We start from the raw sequence: 14479 nt of genomic DNA, 5'->3' as shown, positions 1-14479 counted from the left end.
TGGGCCATTGTACGCAGGACACTAAGGGAGGATGGGGTCTGGATGTTGGTTCGCTCCTCTGTGCGGCTGACACCGAACTGAGCAGCGGGGCACAGATGTGGAACTGATGCGCTGCCTCCGTCCTGCAGGCTGACGGGGCCCAGGGTGAGGATACCAGCCACCTTTCTCCTCACCGCACACTGCGCTGGTAAAAGAAACCTGGGAGTTATTTCCTGGTTTCTCTTCCCTCATTCCCAGTTCCTTGCCTCCCACCACCCGTTTCTGTCTCTGCATTCATCCTTGACGAGTATTTACTAAGTATCTACTATGTGCCTGTGGAATGAGGAAAAAGATACTTCTGTTAAACACTCCTTGTCTTCTGTTTAGAAAAAAAAAAAAAAAAAAAAAAAAAAGCTCTCTTATTTAGGAATACTCTTAGGTTTACTGAAGATCATGACAAAGAGGGCAGAGTTTGAGTTCCCCTCATACAGTTCCCTTCCTGCAGGGGGCAGTATCCATATGTCAAGTATTGTTTGAAAATCTTTTTTTTGGTATTAAAAAGCAATTTATTTGACTTGTAAAGGCACGTTCATTATGGGTGAAACAATTGTTCGGTATTTCATTAGAAACTTTTAAAATTATGACCGTACATATACAAACTTAAATTTTAAAATTAGCATAAAGTACAGTTTTTAGCAAAAGAGACCCCCAGTTTCTGCACAGGTGAATAGCAATGATTTAATTTTGTTTTGACCCAGAAAAGTTACGACCTGTAATTTCATAGCAAGTAGTACAGAAAAGCTAGTCTTCAAGGATTTGCTTCCTGGAGCAGTAAGAAAGCAATTCTTGTAAAAGTGTCAGGGTCTACAAAAAATGAGATTTCATCTCAGTCTCTGGGTGTTTTGTGTCTTGTATTTCCCGCATGTCAACCTTTCTACCTAATTTAGAAGTGGCATAGAATAAAAAGGTAATAAGTTCTGGTAGGCTGCGAGCCAGAAGACGTGGGAATACGAACCAGAAAGGTCTGATGTGTCAGGGACATCCCTTTTGCAGGAAGAACCACTGGTCATCCAGACAGGCAGGCAGTTCTGTGTTTGTTGTCTCTTGAGAATGCTCACTGAAAGGGTTGTGCTTGTCTTCCATCTTGCTGGGCCTTCTTAAAGCTCCTATCCCATTCTCTGTGTGTTCTTTGCATTCTTTTGTTTGTTCGTTTGGAGATCTTTAAGGAAGACCTATCTCTTCACCTGTGCTTCCTTTTTATTCTGTAACTTATTTACATTAGTGTGGACTCTTTGATATTTATTTCATACTTTGTGTTATAATCCAACACTGTGTTATTTATCTTATGTCTTGGATTATTCCAAACCCGGCCATTGGGAGCTTGTTCAGTGGGCTCCTGTGTGCCCTGAGTGTGTCCCCATCATCAGGCTCCTGTGTGCCCTGGGTGTGTCCCCATCATCAGGCTCCTGTGTGCCCTGGGTGTGTCCCCATCCTTTCGTGTTTTGAGCACCTCCTTATCTTCTGCTACTGCAAGATGCTCCCAGCTGTATCCCTAGAATTGGCCTTGTGTCCAAGAAGCCCTGGTTTTCTTGATTGGAGACTGGTATTCACAGCTGCAGATGTGAGTGCTGGACGCTCGCTGAGAGGAAGGGAACAGGAAAAGGAAACACATCGTATGTTAGGTAGAGGAGCAGGGGGCGCAGTGTGTTTCTCCCAGGGGAGCCCTGGCCGGTATTTGGAGTTGAATTCAGTGGGAGTAGGAGAGAACTGTATCAGCCGTATCAAGGGCACCGGCTTTTCCATTCCATCTGATGTTAGACTTACAGTGATAGTGGCCCAGTTTGGATTTTCTCATTACCCAGAAATGAGCCGCTTTCACGGACTCTGTGTCCTTTCGCGGGTGTTCTCTGCAGCCCTGACAGTTAACTGGGCTCCCTGTCCTTCCAGTCTTCCTGCCTTGCAGATGCTCCTAGTTCCCTCCCTGCCAGGCCCAGTGCTAGGCACCGGGGGCGCAGAGCCTGACTCCACAGCCCCTGCCCCGAGGAAGTTCTGTAGTTGAAGGTGAGATCCTGCCGCTGACTTGGCTTCCCTGCAGCCCTGCACCGAGTGTCTGATTACCACTCTGCAGAGCAGGGGGAGCAGGCAGAGAGGAAGCGTTAGTGATGTCTGTGTGGGGCATCGGAGATGGAACTCGTCTCACTGAGAAACTCCTTTCTGTTCACAGATGACAGTTGGAGTCTATGATCCCTGTAACTTAGCACAGTACCCTGGATGGCCTTTGAGGAATCTTTTGGTCCTGGCAGCCCACAGATGGTACTTACAAGAATGTGTATGTCTGTGTGTCTGTCTTTGTCTGTCTCTGTTTTCCCACATGCATTTTCCTGTTGCTGGTGCTGAGTCCTTACGCGTGTCCGTTAGGGAGTCACAGACTCTGTTCAGACTGCACTGAAGATACCCTAGACTGAGATGGGCAGGTGCACAGGGTCCTGGCTCCAGAATCGGGCAGCCCTCCACTCCCACGGTCTGATGGCTTCTCCTGCTGCCTCCATCCTCCTTTATTCCTGACCCTAACGTAAGTGACACAGAAGGTATCTGAAAAGACGCCAGCATCACTAGTCATCAAGGAAACAGAACTGAAACCAGAATGAGGTACTGCCATGCAGCCAACCAGAGTGGGCTGGCAAGAACGAGTGTGCCAAATGCTGAAGGTGTGGAGCAATCCGAAGTCACAAATGCTGCCACAACAGCGTTTAGCAAAATCCCCCGGATTCAAAACCACGTGGGGCTCAGTGCTTTGTGCAAGAACTGCATGCAGAGATGCAAGCAGAACTCGCAGACAGGAGCGTGGAGGCCCACACACCCTCCTGCGCTGGAATGGGTGGTAAATTGTAGCGTATGCCCGAGAGTGGGGCTCTTGTTGCGATGAATATGAACACACCGCTGATACATGCCATCTACATGGATGCATTTTTTTTTTTATTTTTTATTTTTTGACAGGCAGAGTGGACAGTGAGGGAGAGAGACAGAGAGAAAGGTCTTCCTTTGCCGTTGGTTCACCCTCCAATGGCCGCCGCGGCCGGTGCGCTGCGGCTGGCACACCGCGCTGATCCGATAGCAGGAGCCAGGTACTTATCCTGGTCTCCCATGGGGTGCAGAGCCCAAGGACTTGGGCCATCCTCCACTGCACTCCCTGGCCACAGCAGAGAGCTGGCCTGGAAGAGGGGCAACCGGGACAGAATCCGGCTCCCCGAGCGGGACTAGAACCCGGTGTGCCGGCACCGCAAGGTGGAGGATTAGCCTAGTGAGCCGCGGCACCGGCCATGGATGCATTTTTTAAAACGATGTTTTGTGAAGTAAATTCACGTGTTCTATGGCTTCCTGTATGTAAAATTCAAACCCAGGTGTGGCCTTGGAGTGGCTGTTCCTTAGAAGGGTGGTGCAGGACTGAGAGAAGGGCTGAGGCAGGCTGCCGGATGCCTCAGACTCAGCCCTCGCATCTGCTCTACCTAATAAACATGCTTATTGAGAAATCTGGAGATAGATCCAGGATGCACTGCCCCCAGAGGGGGACTGGTTATCTGCCACTTACCCCTGTGGTTCAGTCTGTTTACCGCAAGTGGGCTTCCCCTCTACTGGGTGAGATACCCCTTCATGAAGTGGAAGTTGAGGCGGAGAGACCTGGGACCAGAGGTGCCTGTGTCTTGGAGCTTCTTTCCTTATCCTGTGAGCATTTTCCTCCCTGCATTTGGAAGATGCATTTCTTGGAATTATTTATGTGCACTGCGGTTGCTGTATGAAATTCATCTAGAAGAAATCACGGGCACTTCAGCACTCAGCCGCCAAGCACTTGGAGAAAAGAAGCGCGCATGAATATGCTAACCACCCCTCCAAGGTTAAGGCCATCCCTCGAGGGTGTCAGGCATAATTACAATGAGCTGAATTCTCTCCAGCTGGTTTGCTGAAGCTCTTATGTGAGCTCTTTCTTTTCCTTCCCTTCATAAATAACCAAAACCCGGGACGGCAGGAGTAGCAGTTTCCGGTCTGTTGAAGTCCTCTGCTTCCGGGACCGCACCATGCAGGGGCTGAGGGACGTCGCCCACAGCATCATCTTCGAAGTGAAGCTTCCAGAAATGGCATTTAGCCCAGGTAATTTGCCAGTCTTTGAGAATGCGTATAATTATCATTTGTCAGAAACCAAGTCGGCTCTACTTCCGTTTCATCCCCTCACAATGGCAGCAGGAGGAAGAGAAAGGCACAGCTCCTGCTTCTTTGCCAGAGCCGACAGCTCCTTTGAACAGAGCCCACACTCAGCTGTTGAGCCTGGGACAGAGGCAAACACGGTCACCAGGAGATTTTCCCAGGGCAGCGTTTTCAGTCATCTTTATTTGTATGTAACGCACAATCTTTATTCCTGGCCCTTCTTAAAGGAAGGGTACAGTTGGATGCACAGGTGTCTTTATGTGTCCTATGCTTCAAGTTGTGTGTGGTCCTATTCTCCAGGCCGTCAGCCAGGCAACACAGTGCTGCTCCCTCGTCCACGTTCAGCATCTGACCTGGACTCTGTGGCTGTTACCTGTCTATGAGTTAGGAAACGTAGGCTGAGAGGCGTTTTACGTAGATGTCTGTGTGCATGCATGTGCATCTGCATACGCAGGTTTTCACTCAGATGCACATCTGTATTTCCGTACAGACTGAGTGCGCAGGTGTCAGGAGTGCCACTTCACGGTGGATTCCTAATGAGGCGTCTGTGTGCTGTGTGAGAACAGGGATTGCAGGTGCTTGGTAAATTACTCCCTGTTAGTTTGCCTTCTTACATAACCCCAGTGCAGTTTGTACCTGTGCCCAAAGTAATCCTTCACATTTACATGCTTTATTTGCTTTCTAGAGTACTTTCTTTTTTTTTTTAATTTTTATTTAATGAATATAAATTTCCAAAGTACAGCTTATGGATTACAATGGCTTCCCCCCCCATGACTTCCCTCCCACCCACAACCCTCCCCTTTCCCGCTCTCTCTCCCCTTCCATTCATATCAAGATTCATTTTCAATTCTCTTTATATACAGAAGATCAGTTTAGTATACATTAAGTAAAGATTTCAACAGTTTGCACCCACATAGAAACACAAAGTGAAAAATACTGTTTGAGTACTCATTATAGCATTAAATCACAATGTACAGCACATTAAGGACAGAGATCCTACATGAGGAGTAAGTGCACAGTGACTCCTGTTGTTGACTTTACAAATTGACACTCCTGTTTATGGCATCAATAATCTCCCTATGCTCCAGTCATGAGTTTCCAAGGCTATGGAAGCCTTTTGAGTTCACCGACTCTAGAGTACTTTCACATGTACAGGAGTACTTGGTGGAAAATAGAATTAAAAGTTTATTTTGGTGCAAATGTTTGACATCCATGCAAGTTTTTATCTTGTTCATGGAAAATATGTAATGAAAAAATGGGTTTCAAAATTAACTTATCTTGCCATTTAATCTTCCACAACTAACTTGCCATCAACTTAACCAAAATTAACTTGTTAATCAAAGCCAATTTACCTTGTCATTCAGCTTTTCCACGAACTTTTTGAAGTAACTTCGTATTATTTAATTTGTTCCTCAAGACATCTCAATGGTTCCATGTCATATTTCTTTCTTTAATCTTTGGGTATGTCCAAAGTAGGGAGTGGATGGGTGTGGGGAATTTTAAATCTCTTTTGTATGTTTTCTAGAGCTCAGAGGTTAGAAGGATTCTGGATCGGCCCAGGTCCTGGTCAGCAGTGCCCTCTCCAACCTGCCATAGGCGCGGGGGATAGAGTCTAATCCCCTTCCCTCAGTGGATATGGGGAACCATGAACTCTGTGTAGACTGTGTTTTTCCCTATGCATACAGACTTACAACTTACAAAAGAGACACGGTCAGATACTAACAAGAGTAATTTACTCTAAGTTTTAGCAACCTCAGTGTCCAATTTTTGTTCTTTGCTTCTTAAGTCAAGAGCTTTCACCTTTCCCCTCAGAGGAAGCTCCTCTGGGCTTCTCTTGTCATGTCCAGGTTGCCAGCATCAACACTGTTGCACCTGGGGGCCGTGATCAGGTAACATAAGGGTTCCTTGCACACAAACACTGCAGCACGGTCACAGCCGCTCGGTGGGTCTGACAGCGCCGGCGGCTGCTGGGTGACTGGTGGGTGGCTGGTGTGTGCAGCCCGCAGACGACGACAAAGGGATGATTCATGGCCCAGGCAGGACAGAGTGGGACGGTGCCACATGTTGTCACACTGCTCAGAACAGCATGCGACCTAAAAAATTACAAACTGTTTACTTCTGAAATTTTCCATTGACTCTTTTCTTTTCTTCTTTTTTTTTTTTTTTTGACAGGCAGAGTTAGACAGTGAGAGAGAGAGAGACAGAGAGAAAGGTGTTCCTTCCGTTGGTTCACCCCCCAAATGGCTGCTACAGTCGGCACGCTGCGGCCAGTGCACCGCACCAATCCGATGGCAGGAGCCAGGTGCTTCCTCCTGGTCTCCCATGTGGGTGCAGGGCCCAAGCACTTGGGCCATCCTCCACTGCACTCCCGGGCCACAGCAGAGAGCTGGACTGGAAGGGGAGCAACTGGGACAGAATCTGGCACCCCAACTGGGACTAGAACCCGGAGTGCCGGTGCCGCAGGTGGAGGGTTAGCATAGGGAGCTGCAGCGCCGGCCAGTTGACTCTTTTGGATCCGTGGTTGCCCCAGCTGACTCAGAATGCGGAGTGAGCCCGGGTGAGGGAGGACTGCGGGTGTCAGTGACTATGTGGCCTGGCGCTGACACCTTAGGTGGGCTTCTTGGAAAGACTGACAGATCTGCCTGGTCACAGCAGAAGCTGCTTGCCTTTTGGTCTCGAGTCTTCACTGTTGCCTTTTTGCGGTCTTCAGATGCGTGCATTTGATTTAGCACCCTCTTCTGGCACGTTCTGAAACAGCTTCCATGTTATGTTTCATTAAACCACAGTTTGAAGACAGTCTAGGAGAATGAGGTGGCAGTGAGTTACAGAGTCATGTCTGGCCTGTCTCTCTGCCTGGCAGGCCACTAGGACACCCTGCGATGAGCCACTTTGCTCTGCTTCTTTCTGGTTAAGTCTCTGAGTTACTCTTACTCCCCACTCCCCATGCGTGGCTGGTGCTTGGTGCTGCTGTCAGTCAGGCCCAGTAGCCTTTGCTGCATGTTTCCGCTGAGGAAGGCTTTCTCCCACCCAGTAATGCCTTCACCGTGTCTTCTGTATGCTTGATGTGAAATGCAGATTATCTAGAGAAAGGCACATTTTCTTCTGCCTTTCATGTAAGAGCATGTTTTCTCTGTTAGCTGTTAATAAAACTTTAAAATAAATAAAACGTTATGTGGCCTTTGTGTTGCCCCTTCGCTCATGGAAACTAGTGAATGTGGGGTCAAAAAAGGCATACAGGGAATGCTTTGCAACCTTTTCCTGCCCTTAGACTGTGTATCTTCCGGGCAGGACTCCCACAAGTAACTGTTCCTGGGATGAGGGGCCTGGGGTGGGGATGTGGGGGTGGGGTTGTTCTAAGGTACGACTCTGTATCTTAATGTGAACTGAATGTGTTAGCCTGCAAGGACCTTTCAGTATTTGCAAGACATCCCTTGGTTGCAAGGGCAGTGGTATGAGTTTAGTTTAGATATTCTGCGTCTTGTGCTGCCCCCTCGTGGTGCAGCCAGGCCCCCTCCAGAGCTGGGAGAAGCAGCATTTCGGCAGCAGCAGTGCTGAGAGCTGGGGGAGACCCTCCTCCCAACCCTGCCCTTCAGGAGCTCGTCCTGGCTCCCCACTGCGGGTGGGCGGCACCTCATTCCCCAGAATACTTTCTCAGAGTTCAGACCTGGGAGCAGACATGCTGGATCGTCACTGGCATGTATCTTTACAGTGTTTTTTTTTTTTTTTTTCCACTGATCAGTTTACAGAACATCAGATTTTCTTAGAAGTGGACATGGTCTTTTGAGTACAGAGATGTTTTCATTTGCAGTGGTATTTTTGTCTTGTGATTTCTTATCTGTACCAGGAGAAGACCGATTTGTTAAGAACTTCAGTAACTTGGGGCAGGCACCATGGCTCACTTGGCTAATCCTCCACCTGCAGCGCCGGCATCCCATATGGGCGCCGGGTTCTAGTCCTGGTTGCTCCTCTTCCAATCCAGCTCTCTGCTGTGGCCTGGGAAAGCAGTGGAGGATGGCCCAAGCGCTTGGGTGCCTGCACCTGCGTGGGAGACCAGGCGGAAGCACCTGGCTCTTGGCTTCGGATTGGCATAGCGCCGGCCATAGCAGCCATTTGGGGGGTGAACCAATGGAAGGAAGACCTCTCTCTCTCTCTCTCTCTCTCTCTCTCTCTCTCTCTCACTGGTTATCTCTATCTGTCAAAAAAAAAAAAAAAAAGAACTTCAGTAACTTAAGAGTTACTGCTTACGGTTCTAGACTGTGGACTGTGGTCCCAAAGGTTCCTATGCTGGGAATTGGAGAGGGATTTTTGTGTTGAATAAATGAGTATGGTTATGAGAATAATTCGTAGGAAAATATGAATTAGTCACAAGGCTGAACTCCTTTTTCCGCTGAAGAACTCTGAAGTGTTAACCCCTTTAAGAACTCAAATGTATTATTTCAGTTTTCCTTTTTCACGGCGTGAGGACAGGACCACAGCAGCGTGCCTGAACTAAAATGGGAAGGGATATTTCTGTGTGGCTCCTTGCCGTGAGTGACAGCGGCAGCCCCAGCCAAGCTGGAAGCCAGGCAGCTTGCAAGGATAATTGGCCCTGTGGTTTTCCTTTAGTCATCCTACCCCAGCCACAAAAGATTATGCAAAGGAAATCAACACCTTCTGGACCCTACAATTACATTGAGCAATAGGATTTTAAAAATTAAACGAATTTTAAAGCTAAAAGTTTCCCAAGGAAGGGAAGATGGAGGTGTTGATAGGAATCTGAAAGATGAATGGCCTGAGAGACCCACCAGCCAGTGAGAGGCATAGGGCTGCTCCCCCGAGGCCCTTGTCTCAGCCCAGCCGGGAGCTCTGTTCCCTCAGAGCCTCTCCTGCGACAGACGCTGGAGCGATGTTGGCGGGGCAGCCTGCGGTGGATTTGGGAGGGTGATGGAGGCCCTGAGACACAGGGAGACAGGACAGTAGGTAGCTCCCACAAGCAAGGTGTGCAGCTTCCACGAACGTGAGGGAATAGCAGGAGTGCTCTCCAGGGCAACCAGGATCTCTCAGAGAACAAACTTATTTTAATTTCTTTTGAAAGTTAGATTTACAGAGAGAGAATCTTTTACCCACTGGTTCACTCCCCAAATGGCCACAACAGCCAGGCCAGGCCAAAGCCAGGATCCAGGAACCCATGCTGGTCTCCCACTGGGGTTGCAGGGGTCCAAGCACTTTGACCGTCTTCTGCTCCCTTCCCCGAGCACAGTAGCAGGGAGCTGGATCGGAAGTAGAGCAGCCAGAACTCAAACCAGTGTTCAGATACAGTACCCACTGCACCACCATGCTGGCACCAGTTTAAGAGAATTTTGCCCTGGTAGAATAAGCAGCATGTGTCTGACTGTGCTCCATGGGATTTTTTTTTAAGATATGTATTTATTTATCTGAAAGAGTTACACAGAGAGGGAAGGAGAGGCAGGGAGAGAGAGAGAAGTCTTCCATCACTGGTTCACTCCCCAGTTGGCCGCAGCGGTCAGAGCTGAGCTAATCTGAAGCCAGGAGCCAGGAGCTTCCTCTGGGTCTCCCACATGGGTGCAGGGGCCCAAGGACCTGGGCCATCTTCCACTGCTTTCCCAAGCCATAGCAGAGAGCTGGATCAGAAGTGGAGCAGCTGGGACTCGAACCACACCCACATGGGATGCTGGCACTGCAGGCGGTGGCTTCACCTGCTATGCCACAGTGCCAGCCCCGCTCCATGGGATTTTAATTGGTGTCAGAGGGTGGTGGAAGGAGACACGGAGAGCTCCGTGCTTCCAAGAAACACAAACCCAGGTCAGGTCAGGTGCTTTCCTTCCTCCAGGCTTCTCAGAGCCCTTATCTGCCGTGGGAGTCTCCAGGTCTGGGTGGAAGTGGGCCCTGGGTATAGAATAGAAGTACGAGGTGAAGGTGCAGAGCACTAATGAGGCGCGCTCAGGAGCTGCTGGAATGGGAGTGAGAGATCCCCAGGCAGGGGTTAGGAAGAGGGCAGCAGTGAAGGGTGCAGTCAGGGCTGGGTGAACGCTGAATGGCTAAGGTCGAGCTTGAAGGGTGGAGGAGAGGGCAGCTTCCCAGAGGGCCCGTCACCTCTGACTGTGATCCGCATCCAGGCGCACAGTGACGGCGTCGAGAGGCTGAGCAGAGGGACGTGATCAGGATGGGGAACAGAGTGGACATCCTGTCCTTAGAGCTTCAGGTCCCAAGCAAGTGCAGTGAGAGGTGTGCGCAGGTACACTGGCCTCTCCTGCTTCAGCACAGAGCCCTCCCGACGCTCACCCTGCCCCAGTTAGGAGTCTGTCTGCCTCTCCCTCTCCCTCTCCCTCTCCCTCTCCCTCTCCCTCCCCCGCCCCCTCCCCTTCTCCCTCTCCCCGCCCCCCCCCCCACTTCCCGACACACTTCCCATCACAGCAGAAGTTGAGGTGTTTGGGGCCAGGGTTGAAGCTGTTGCAGAAGCGCCTGTACCGGAAGCCAGTGCTTGCCTCTGAGGTTCTCTAGCAAGAGTCCTAGGTGCTGAGGGCGATGGGGAGCCCACGGCGGCAGCAGCCGGGCATTCAGGACCGCAGAGCTCTCTGAGGAAGGAGTGGACTGGAAACTTCCCACTGCAGCCTTTGTAAGGACGCCTGCCTGACGTGTCTTTAATCTCCCCTCCTTCATTAAACTCAGTGTTTTGCTTGCCTTAAGATTGTCCCAAAGCAGTCGGATGGGAAAAGAACCAGAAAGGAGGCATGGGCCCAAGGATGGTCAACGTCAGCGGGTGCATGGACCCTAAAAGGTACACGCGCTTTGGAAGTGTGGCTTTTCATCACCAGGATGCACACCTGGTCACGTGAGGCCAGCTCTGTGCGGCACAGGTCCATCCCAGAGGGGCCATTCACAGCGACTGTGAGTGTCCTGCACACGGCTCACCGGCTCTTCCCAGCAGTATAGATTTTGTCCTTGCTTCAAGCTGTGCATCCCTGTGTCAGCTTTGGTCCTCTGTTCACCTCCCATTGGCATTGTCCTGTTGGCCCGTGTTACAGAAACACTCATGGACGCCAGCACTGGGTGGAAGGGTGGCTGGAAGTGCACCTCTGTTAAGGAGACATGGAAGAAGTTTCTGTTCTCAGTACCAGGGAAGACTTCCTCTCAGCCAGTAGGTGTGTGGTTGTCTTGACTGCTGGCCATGCGTCCCTTTTCTCCTGGGCTGCTGGGAGCTCCGTATCAGCAGAGGCCACCCAGGTCTGCGCTCTCGCAGCAGCCTTTCCCCTCCCTGCCCACCGTGAGGTCTCCTTGTTTCCCTTTGGTTCCCATTTCCCCCTTTATTTGCTGCTTGTTTTCTCCCATACTTATTTTACGTGGGCATTTAACACAAATTCTTAGAAAATAAAATGGAAAGATAAGTTTATTTTGGTGGAAATGAACTTTGAAATCCCTGTACATGAGAAGCCTTCAAAAAGCTCATGAAAACTGCATGTCATGAAAAACCTGTGCGTGGATTTCGAAATTTTCTTGTACCAAAATAAGCTTATTTAATTCCATTTTCCGTGAAAAAGTGCCCTGGTTTATCCTTCAGGCAAAGTCGGCGTACCAGTCGGTGGCTGAGTAACTGAGCTCTCGTCTTCCAGGCTGGCTGAGTCGTCGGTGGATCTCAACCTCAAGCTGATGTGCTGGAGACTGGCCCCTACTCTGGATTTGGACAAGGTGGTGTCGGCCAAGTGTCTGCTGCTGGGAGCCGGAACCCTGGGCTGCAATGTGGCCAGGACCCTGATGGTGAGTGGGCGGGGGCTGCTGGCCCCTCAAAGCCAGGGCCTCTCTAGTTCTGCCATCTCCCAGGTGCCCCTCCTTGCTTCTCCTCTCTCTTTCCTTTTGTGGGTCTCTTGTGCTCCTTGCGCATGGGGGAATGGACATGCTGTTTCAGCCCATGCCAGTCCCATTCCTGGCGTGCAGCGGCATCACAGGTGAGCACACCACGCGTGTGTCCTGGATGCTGCCCTGGGCCCCCGAGCGCACAGACGTCCCTGTCGTCTTTGCTGTGGCTTACTTATTTAGATTGACAAAAATCATAACACTCCGATCGTTTTGAGGAACTAAATGATTGGTTTAGCTGTTCGTCCTGTAGTTTTTATAGCAAAACCAACAAACAAACAAATTCTGCTTTCAGATTCATTGAGATCTATTTTTAAAAGGCCATGTGTGATTTATTTTTTAAACTATTTATTTGAGAGAGATGGAAATCTTAAGTCTACTGGTTCACTCTCCAAATACCCAGAATGACTAGGGCTGGTCTGGGGCTAAAGGTGGGATCCTAAAACTCAGTCCAGATTTCCCATGTGAGTGACAGGAATTCAACCACTGGAGCCGTCCTCTGCTGCCTCTCAGGGTCTGCATTCACAGGAAGCTGGGGTCAGACCTGGGCGTTGAACCCAGGCACTGTAACGCGAGGCGCAGGCATCTTAGCTGCCAGGCTAAACACCACCCCAAAGTCCACTTTTGTCTTTACTGACCTCTTCCCAATTTTGTGGAATTTTTTATTTTATTTTTTCGAGCTTCTAGAACTATCAGATGCTTAAATTTTCTTTATATTTTTCCAAGTTATCCAGTTAGTGTAGACCCATTATAGAAAAATCTGCAGTCATAAAGCAGGATAGAGAGACACCCATGTTCCCACCGCTTTTTCACTTATTTCCTTTAGTGTTTGTTTATTATGTTTTAAAATATTATTTTATATGTAATAATGTTCCTTGCGGCATTGTAAATACTTTCCTATGCTGCTGGAAGCGGTGACTTCAGCGTCTCTCTAATGGCCGTAGAATGTGTCTCTCTATGTGCTGAAGCATTGATCACGTCGCACAGTCGTCTGAGATAGTCGTCTGATGTTGGCATTAGTGTCATTTCCAGTTTCGTACTCTTATCAAGTCTGTTGCAGAGAACAGCTTGGCGATCACATCTTTCCAGCGTTTCAGATTATTTCATAAGCTAGATTCCTGGAAGTACATCAAAGCATATGAGCATTTCTTTGTTTGTTTGTTTTATTCTAAGCATTTATTATTTATTTGAAAGGCAAAGTCACCAAGAGAGGAGGAAAGACAGAGAGAGAGGTCTTCCATCCACTGATTCACTCCCCAAATGGCCACAACAGCCGGAGCCGGGCTGATCCGAAGCCAGGAGCCAGGAGCTGCTTCTGAGTCTCACACATGTGTGGGGGCCCAAGCGCTTGGGCCATCTTCCACTGCTTTCCCAGGCCATTAGCAGGGAGCTGGATTGCAAGTAGAGCAGCCAGAATTCAAACTGGTGTCCATATGGGATGTCCGCACCACAGGCAGTAGTTGTACCTGGTATGCCTTAGTGCGGGCCGTAGATGTGAGCATTTCTAAGACCCTAGAAACATGTTGCCAGTTTGCCTTCCATGATGTGATCCCATTTTCAGTCTTGCCACCACATCCTCACCAGCACCGAGTCCTGGATTTTCTTTCACTGGACAGTTAGTCTGGGAAGCATTCCACAGCAGTGCAGAGGGAAAGCCCATTGGTGGGTGGCTCCCGGGGGCATGTTTGCAGCTTATCTGGCCTTCTTCCCACTGCCCAGCACATTCCTGGCTGCCCGCTTGGCACTTGCTCCAGGGAATGCAAGAATATTTCAGAAATAAATATCCCCAAGCCAAGCACACGTGACTTGGGAAGTTCTCATACAGTTGTTCCCTCTCCATGGTGGATTGCCTAACCTTAGGAGTGGGTAGGAACCAAAAAGGTAGCAGTGGGTTCAGCCTTAGCCAGGCTTCCGAAGGGGGTTCTGGTCTGCCAATCCCAGCACTGGAACAAATCCTGGTCCCTGCTGACGGTCACCCTGACGCCTTCAGTCCATTCGAGCCCCAGAGTCCCGACTGGAAAGAGAGTGGGAGCAGGATCTGAGCTCTTGCTCGGCTGCTGTTCCCCTGCAATGTGCCTGCCCCGTCCCCGAGCAGTGGCCCCTTCAGTCGGTGGCGGCACTGTCGGCCAGGCGTGTGGCCTTAGACGGGTCTGCTGCGTTTCCTGAACTTCCATTTCCTTTTCTGTGAGAAAAGTGACGGGACTGAGGACTGCAGCAGTAGTGTGCACCTGTCCAGTCTCTGGGAGCAGTGGCTGCAGTCTGCAAGATCCCGAAACCCCAGAGAGGATGTAGAACCGTCCCCTAAATGCCCGATGATTACGAGACTGTTTCTGTCTGGAGGAAGGGTGCACGGTCGTCCCCCATCCCTCACAAGGCAGAGGACTGGTGAGCCAGCACCCAGATCATGCATTCGGGGTTTTCTTGAGTTGTAAGACAAGTGTTGCGTGTA

At 49.9% G+C, this 14479-nt stretch overlaps 1 protein-coding gene and 1 non-coding gene across 11 annotated transcripts in view; both read left to right on the top strand.

Annotated features, from left to right (window-relative positions):
• Nucleotides 1–14479, top strand: part of ATG7 (autophagy related 7) — a 223788-nt gene that overhangs the window by 54225 nt on the left and 155084 nt on the right. For 9 of the 10 annotated variants that reach the window (XM_008260431.5, XM_089306667.1, XM_070051102.2 and 6 more), the window contains 4 exons: nt 2204–2292; nt 4004–4125; nt 10867–10957; nt 11790–11934. In XM_008260431.5, the coding sequence (XP_008258653.1) occupies nt 2204–2292; nt 4004–4125; nt 10867–10957; nt 11790–11934 (447 nt within the window). Of the gene's footprint in view, nt 1–2203; nt 2293–4003; nt 4126–4215; nt 7346–10866; nt 10958–11789; nt 11935–14479 lie in introns of those variants that run through there. The other variant, XM_089306668.1, reaches the window with a different exon arrangement.
• LOC127492556 (small nucleolar RNA SNORA13) lies at nt 7354–7487 on the top strand. Its single transcript, XR_007922066.1, has one exon. It is a non-coding gene; the product is annotated as a small nucleolar RNA SNORA13 (small nucleolar RNA).

Source organism: Oryctolagus cuniculus, chromosome 10 (assembly GCF_051225735.1).
Source record: "Oryctolagus cuniculus isolate XC-2025 breed Fujian yellow rabbit chromosome 10, ASM5122573v1, whole genome shotgun sequence".
Classification (NCBI taxonomy): Eukaryota; Metazoa; Chordata; class Mammalia; order Lagomorpha; family Leporidae; genus Oryctolagus; species Oryctolagus cuniculus.
This window is presented reverse-complemented; position numbering and strand designations above follow the sequence as displayed.